The sequence below is a fragment of the Papaver somniferum genome, unplaced genomic scaffold (assembly GCF_003573695.1).
Source record: "Papaver somniferum cultivar HN1 unplaced genomic scaffold, ASM357369v1 unplaced-scaffold_21, whole genome shotgun sequence".
Taxonomy (NCBI): domain Eukaryota; kingdom Viridiplantae; phylum Streptophyta; class Magnoliopsida; order Ranunculales; family Papaveraceae; genus Papaver; species Papaver somniferum.
In genome coordinates this window covers 196,270-204,908 of record NW_020631041.1, presented here as the reverse complement: position 1 = coordinate 204,908, position 8,639 = coordinate 196,270, and the positions used below count along the sequence as shown (strand labels likewise).

At 35.9% G+C, this 8,639-nt stretch overlaps 1 protein-coding gene across 1 annotated transcript; it reads left to right on the top strand.

Annotated features, from left to right (window-relative positions):
- The first annotated feature begins 1,226 nt into the window (after positions 1 to 1,226).
- On the top strand, positions 1,227 to 2,618 carry LOC113340106 (phosphatidylinositol/phosphatidylcholine transfer protein SFH2-like). The gene is made up of 2 exons (XM_026585322.1): positions 1,227 to 1,281; positions 1,774 to 2,618. The coding sequence occupies exons 1-2, from the start codon at positions 1,227 to 1,229 to the stop codon at positions 2,616 to 2,618; spliced, it is 900 nt and encodes a 299-aa protein (XP_026441107.1).
- Positions 2,619 to 8,639: the final 6,021 nt, after the last annotated feature.

Genomic DNA, 8,639 nt, shown 5'->3' with positions numbered 1-8,639 from the left:
TAGTTTCTTGTATTCTCTTGTGGCAGGGTTCCAAAGACAAATCCATTGTTTATTAACAGCCCCAAAGTGTAAGCAAAACCAAACCATTACAAGAACACCACAACTCAATAGTTTGAGCTGCTGACGAAAAGATTGAACAACCTTTAAACAACATGTCATCAACACTTTTTTGATGACTTTCCCTGAATAATGTTTCATAACCTGTTGAATGCACTACGTATTCGCATCTAATTTTTTCCTTATAATTAGGCGTTAGACTTATGAAATTGTCTCGTTGGAAAATAAAATTAAGGTGCATATTAGCAAAACTAGGGTTAGAGATGAGGGCATACCAATACTTGCAAAGAGATTTGCAAATAAGTAATGATTTTGTCGGAAACCTTAAAAGGATGTCATAATAGAGATCCACTGGAATGCTCGACATATTTCATGTACAGTAAAGTTGAAGGACTAAGAGCGAGGTTAATTTGAATCTTTGGATTGAAATATCATAGGCAAGAGACAAGGTGTTTATTTATAGACAGCAGCTTCTGATGCCGGACTAGAAATAACTCGACTATCAAGCAACCCATAACCTCTATAAAAAAACAAAACTCCGCTTATTGGAAACCATTGCAAACAAAAAAACTCCAAAATATACTTTACTCGAGAACAAAGTAATCTCCAAGATAGAATTTTATAGTCCATCATAGATTTTGAAACAGAAAAGCACGGGAAAAAAAAATACATGTAGGCTTCAAGAATTTGATCCTAATGTATATACTAGGGTGTTTCATGAATGAAGTTGCCCAAACAAACTATAGTTACAAACTTGTAATCTTTAATTTTATGATCATAACCCAAAGCAGACTGACTAAAATCAACAAGGAAACCTGGCTTAGTTGGAAAGCTAGTTGGCGCTTTGGGTAGTTTCTTGTATTCTCTTGTGGCAGGGTTCCAAAGACAAATCCATTGTTTATTAACAGCCCCAAAGTGTAAGCAAAACCAAACCATTACAAGAACACCACAACTCAATAGTATGAGCTGCTGACGAAAAGATTGAACAACCTTTAAACAACATGTCATCAACACTTTTTTGATGACTTTCCCTGAATAATGTTTCATAACCTGTTGAATGCACTACGTATTCGCATCTAATTTTTTCCTTATAATTAGGCGTTAGACTTATGAAATTGTCTCGTTGGAAAATAAAATTAAGGTGCATATTAGCAAAACTAGGGTTAGAGATGAGGGCATACCAATACTTGCAGAGAGATTTGCAAATAAGTAATGATTTTGTCGGTAACCTTAAAAGGATGTCATAATAGAGATCCACTGGAATGCTCGACATATTTCATGTACAGTAAAGTTGAAGGACTAAGAGCGAGGTTAATTTGAATCTTTGGATTGAAATATTTTAGGCAAGAGACAAGGTGTTTATTTATAGACAGCAGCTTCTGATGCCGGACTAGAAATAACTTGACCATCAAGCAAACCATAACCTCTATAAAAAAACAAAACTCCGCTTATTGGAAACCATTGCAAACAAAGAAATTCCAAAATATATTTTACTCGAGAACAAAGTAATCTCCAAAATAGAATTTTGTAGTCCAACATAGATTTTGAAACAGAAAAGCACGGAAAAAAAATATAGGTAGGCTTCAAGAAAAAATATATATGTAGGTATTACCTCTCCTAGAAATACAAAAAAGATCAAGAGAATTAAGTCGAAAAGATTTCTTCGTCTCTACGGTTAAAGTTAGGTTAGGTTTATGTAGAAAAAAAATTGATTAGAGAAAAGAACTACAGCGATGGTTTCTCAAGAAGAAGCGATCAAACAGTTGTTTGATTTAGCAGAAAAACTTGAAGAACCTCTAAAGCAAAGTTTTCGGAATATGCACCAAGGATATCCAGCTGAAACTTTGGTGCGGTTTCTTAAGGCTAGAGCTTGGAATGTTCCCAAAGCACATCAGATGTTAATTGATTGTATAAATTGGAGGATGGAAAACAAGATTGATAAGATATTAATGAGACCGATAGCTCCCACTGAATTATACAAAGCTGTGCGAGACTCCCAATTATTAGGATTGTCAGGTTACACAAAAGAAGGCCTTCCTGTTTTTGCCATTGGCGTTGGAAAAAGTACATACGACAAAGGTCCGGTCGATTATTATGTCCAGTCACATATCCAGATCAATGAATATCGTGACCGAGTTGTGTTTCCTCAGGCAACAAAGAAATATGGACGCTATATTGGGACTTGTGTCAAAGTTTTCGATATGACTTGTTTAAAGCTTTCTGCAATAAGCCAGATAAAGCTACTGACCACAATAGCTACTATCGATGACCTCAATTATCCAGAAATAGCCGTGACATACTACGTTGTTAATACCCCATATGCATTTTCAAAATTATGGAAGATTGTGAAGAAACTACTGCAGGAAGAGACGCAGAGGAAAATTCAGGTGCTCAAAGGTAATGGGAAAGAAGAGTTGTTGAAAGTCATGGACTATGAATCACTCCCACATTTTTGTAGAAAAGAAGGGCGTTCCTTAGCCAGTATGGACGACTGTTTCTCCTTGGATCACGCCTTTCACCAACAGCTTTATAGTTACATCAAGCAGCAATCAGGGGCATGAGGCAAATCCGACTCAATCCATACACTATTTTAGCTGTTTAATGTTTCTTCTGTTCAGATTTTTCCTAACTGTTACTCATAAGTAGTATGCAGAACAGTTGTTTGATTAATATTACTTGATTGATCATTATACACCCTCCCCGGCTCTCTCCTCCCTCTCTCTTCTCTTTTCTTCTCAACGAAAAAACCCTCCCCGGCGCTTCTTCATCTGCTCGGATCGGCTCCTTTTGGAGAAGATCTGGGAAGATCTCTTTCTTTTTTTGCTCTTGCAGTTGATAGTTTCCATTTTTGTTGTAGTATTGTACTTAGTTTCATGTATTTCGTTTGTTCTAGTTTAGTTTGTAAGAGTCTCGATCTAGTTTCTCATACTGTGAATGGCTTGTCCGGCTATTTGGTGTGGGTTTTCACTGGTTCTTCTATCTTAGTATGTTGTGTCAGTAGGGATGTAATAAATGTGGTTTGCAGTGACCAGAAGATTCACGGCGAGTTTCTCCGGCAGGGGGCTGACTTTGAAGAAACGCAAAATCATGCTTCTTCAACTAGGGAGACTGGTTGTTGGGTAATCAGTTGTTGTTATCTCTGGAAGATTCTTGATTTCTTTGCAAAATGGGTTTTTACTCTACCAACTAGGGTTAATGATTCATCTAATCCTATAATCGTTTCGGTATGTGTGATTCAATGGGTTACGGTTACGGATCTGGTGATTGTATGTCCTAAGAACGGTGACGATCTTCGTCAGAAGAATTGGTACCCCATGTGTGATCAATATTTTCCCGACGAGTCGAAAAATCCCGATGATTTTTCCAGCGAGTTGTGGAAAACGTGGATCAGAGTTGGCCTTCCAGCATATTTTCCTTGTGAAAGAAAGTTTCATCAAATCGTCAAAAAAAAAAAAATTCTCACCGAGTTGTGGATCACGCTTCAACGATCCAAGCTCACCCGTAGGTATGCGGGGTGTTACTATTAGGTTTAGTTTTACTGCTACTGTTTTATGGGTTGGTCACTAATATTGGATTCTGGTTACTCGAGATTCTGGTTACGCAACATTCTGATCACTTATGGAAATCATTGTAAGTCACGTCATGTATGTTATTGTTTTGTGTCCTTTTTATAACTTTCAGGATTAACCCGTGGTTTATTTATTAAAAAAGAAAAAAACTTGATCTTTATACATGTAATTCTAGTAACCGGTATTAAAAGTTTAAAACCCAGAAATTACACAATATGAACTAATCTATATCATTATAACCCAAATTTTTATGGTGACTTATGATATGCTATCGTAATTCGTGACCTCAAAATTGGCCTAAATCTACCATGTGATTAAATATTTAGCCAGTGATAACACACAGCGTCCTTAAAATGGGACAGGTAGCATCCCTAGGAATCACCGCTTAACCAGCTTGGCCTGTATTGCCCAAAGCTCCACCATCCCAACAAATCTTCAGCTCACCAATTTCCGGATCTTCCGAAGTACACTCCACATGAGTAGAGTTTTTTGTATGTCTTCTTATGTCCAACTCTAAAATAGTTTAGCATGCGCAAATCTTCTATTGAATTATGCATGTAACCCTTCATACAACTAGAGCTATCTCTAGTTACCCAAAAGACGGCGTAGGATTAAAATTGATAACAAAGGGTCAAGGAGGCACATGAGTACCAAAGAGTGGAGTTAACCTTATTCAGACAACGCTACTGTCAGATTTTGCCATTACAATAAGCTTATATTTGAGAAGGATTATACTTTTAAAACTGATGGAGATGTGGCTTAGGAAACTAGAACTTATTTACTTTCTTGGACAAAAGCTGCGAGTCATTCTTTACATATCAATTTCTTCGTTCTGTTTTAGAGGGAAACAGCTTTTTTTGTTTTGGTAGTCTTTTCTTTCATCTTTTTTTCGCTTCTTCTCGTAAATATTGTCGTTTCTGTATATTCATTTTTTTTTAAACCCAACTTTAATTAAAAAGACAAATATATAGGTGAGAGTGATCCTAGTTAGTAATTCGGGATTCGGCAAACGTATGGAATGACAAACGTACGAGTATTATACGTTTTTGTAAAACTCAAATTCGGTCAACTGGACGTGATTCGTCAGTAATTCAGAACGGCATACGTACGTGTATAATTCGATTATAAAAGTGAGTTCGGCTCTAAAAAATCAGTATCTATATATGATAAATAATTAGTATTTATTAGGTCATAGCTTAATTTTTATGCATATGTGTGAGTTATTTAAAGAAAAAATAAACTTAATATGATGGTATTAATAATATACAACATTAGTCATCCAAGAGGACGTGGTATAGTCGTTTAGATGCTTGGTTAGTGAGTTTGAGATTTCTCTCACCTTCACCTTCAAATCTCTTCTGTCATTTTTTTCCATAAAAATTACAATGTCTAATATTGGGCCGTATATGCTTGGTAGGCAGTACAGCCCAAAAAGTGGGGCCTTTGAAAATGTAAAAGCTAAAGAATTTCTGGCGAATTAAGCGGACGTATCATTCGGGATACGTAAAGTTCGTGAACGATTCGCGAATAATCCAGGAATGCCACGTAATACGCGTCTCGGGTTCGGAGTTGCAAACGTGCACGAATAAAACAGTAAAATTCGTGTTACGGGAAAATTCGGGAATGATTCGTGAATCATTCGCGAACTTACTAACTACGAGATTGACACCAAGGTTACAAAAAAAAAAAGAGAGAAAACGAAAAAGAAAATAAACGAGCAACTCATAAACCTTGAAAAAAAACAAAACATAAAACATACAACAGTTCTCCGAAGAAACTAACTAAGTTCTCCATAAAATAAAAGAAACCCATATTTATAAATCCTCATTTTCATCCTGAACCATTTTTGACATCATCAATTTGCTCATTATAGTAAGATTCGGTGTCAAAGTCTCTCAAGTAATCATCATCCTCAAACAAAGGCTTTTTCATCTTTGAATGAGATCTTGCATTCTCCGACCTACACATAGATCTCATCTTAGGATGGTCAGAAATACCTAATAACTTGTTAAAAACGATTTGGGTATCTATTTCCAATTGAGAAAGTTACAGACTTAGCTTCAGAATCTTCATTCAAAATTTTAGGTATTGAGCAGCTAGACTTTAAAAACAACAAAGGTGGATTCAGAACTGACCGAGTAAAAAAATGTTAGCTTGCACTGTTTCTTTTTTTTTTCCAGACTATAACTCGGCTCAAACCTAGTTGATCTAGAAGAACCACAACAAAATCCACCATTTCTAAATCAGAAACAACATTGACCTCTTTGCGACTGGGGTTTCCGCTGACCTCTTCTACTCTTCTTTGTATTTCCTGATTATCCAGCCAATTTGAATTCATCTCTACATTTGCAATATTAAAATCCCGATCTAGGATGCTAGCTGAAGGGGTTCAAATACTTAATTAATAGGTGCTTGCGTATGTTAATCACCTATGTCCATTGATTTCTCTTGTTAGCCTTGTTAGTCATTACAAAGTAGACCCACCTCAAGTGAATAAGAAAAGCGCTTCACAAAATAACATAGAACTTTGCTATATTTCAAACTTGCATTACCACTATCTAAGATGAGCTACCTAATAAATGTGGAATGAATGCAATTGTAACTTCTAACAGGAATAGCCGACTTAGCTCCGTGGTAGAGCACATGACTTTGAGAAGAAGAACTTCTGACAGAACTTCAATTTGCTGTTTTAGTTAGTCTGGCGGTGCGTAGTAGGCATGGATGCAATGTATGGCTCCCAAATTTGTTGCGGTCGCTTAGGTACTAGTGCTAAACCGTTGCAACATGCGTCAAAACAGCGAAGAATATGTATACAAGATATAAACGCACGCCTTTCAATTGTATTCGAGTCTTGCTTCTCTTTTGGTTTCTTTGCTTTTTAATTGGATAATTCCGAAAGCTTCTGTAGCTTGGTTTCTACTTGCAAAACAATTGTCATTCTTTTTTTCTTATGATTCTAATACATATGATTGTTCAAACTCACAATTTATAAGAGAGATGGTCCAATATATGCACAGAATCGAAGAAAACTGACATAGTTCTTTATAGTTTTGCTACTTTACAACTCAATATTGTTCCCTTTTTATTAAGAAAATTCAATCACGAATTAAATCTTATAATAATAATCTCGAGCTTGATTCTTCCGCTAGAATATTGCAATTTGACGAAGCCCGAATTTTGGATGTCTTTTTGAGATTACTTTCTCTGGTTTTTGTAGCCGGCGAAAGAAAAGAGAATCTTCAACAACTTGAATTTTTCTTTGCTTTTTGGCTGTGTGTATAAATAGGAAAAATAATTAGCACAAGAGAACATAAGAATCAACAAAAAGAGTAGTTAGTCTTTACATTCATAAATAATTGAATTAGTTACCTTTGTCTAGGTTTTGATATTTCTCACGTAGCTTGGCAGCGGCAGCTTCAAGTTTCGACTCAGAAAAGTCATTATAAACCTGTTGTCCTTTCTCAAATTTTGATGGAATCTTTATTTCTTCAACCTTAAGTTCTTCCATATCGTCATCACTTTTACCAAATACTTTTTCTATAATATCTTCCGCACGTTCATCATCACTTTCATCACCGAACAAGGAAGCATATAACTCGTTCATTGAGTCAAATTTTTCATCAACCAGTGCCATATCAAATTCAATACTTTTATCTAAATATATTGTATCCTGAAATAAAGCTGTAAGAATATGATTTAGTTTAAACACATAACCTTCGAGACATATGATTTAGTTTAGTCAACATGCAACTCAGATTATACGACCTAAGAGAGACTCAGATTATAGCCAAAGAAGAGATTAATAAGGTTATGACCATACCTTTCTTAGCTTGAGCCTCTCTAGCTCTTACAATAAATCTCTCCTTCTCTTTTCGTTAAAAAGAATTATTATAGGTTGTGTTGGCCCTGACTCTAGTTATATATAGGTAGAAATTTATTGATGTCCAAGTCTCTTTGTATAATGGAAACTTAGTCTATTTCGGTTTTATTAATCCTAATTTTATTTGACTTCTATTCTCTTGCTAAGTCGTAGTCTATTTGGGATTCATGATTCATATTAAAAGAACGAAACTCCAGTTATAGGAAACCATTGCAAACAAGGAAACTGCTTATTACTTTTATTCTAACAGTTAGAATATATATAGATCTGGGTTCTGACTCCGAGTATACGCAATGGAATTGTTTTTATAGTTTCTCACGACATATGCTAATTAACAAACTTATGAGGTTGGAGTTTGGAATCCCACCGCAATTCCTCTATCATATCGTGGAGGTTTCTCCTGGTGTCACGGAGAAATCTACTGCCACGCATCAAGATTTTACGTGACACTGCTTAGGCGTGTTCTATGCTTATAGAAGTTGGACGTGTTTTGATATAACATGCATGGGAAGAATATAATTTAGTATCAAAACCATAAACTCACAGTTGAGGATCTTGTAACCGGTGAATATATCACCCGTTGTTAAATTGCTGGTATTTAGCAAAAGTATATGCGAAGTGGTGGTGTGAGACCATATGGGCTTGCCACTCTGACGTTCCATGCATCATTTTGTGCAGCTAAGGTTTCAAAGTAACTTACAACATTAGTTGTGCGCGAATCAGGAAGATTTGGTGATCTAGTACCTCCATGTTTCAGGTCATATATATATATAGTTGATAAACACCAGAAAAAAGAATCTTTCCATCCTTAAAATACCACAAAAGGCTTAAATCGTAAGGCTGCCCATATAACCACGGTTAATAACAAAACGCTTACTCCAAGATTCTCGAACTACGTACTCTTGCATTACCCATATTATAACTTGAGGTCGACGCTCACAAAGATCTTGATCAAAATAATAATCGACAATAATAACACAAAGGCACCCTTCCAACACCCCCACGCGAACACATCACCCATCATTCAAATCTTCCATGCCGGGTAGTTGTATATCACTGGAACTCTCATTGCTGATATCAAAAGAAATTATAAAATCGGAAAGAGTACTCTCTTTGTTTCCTGCACCTAACCA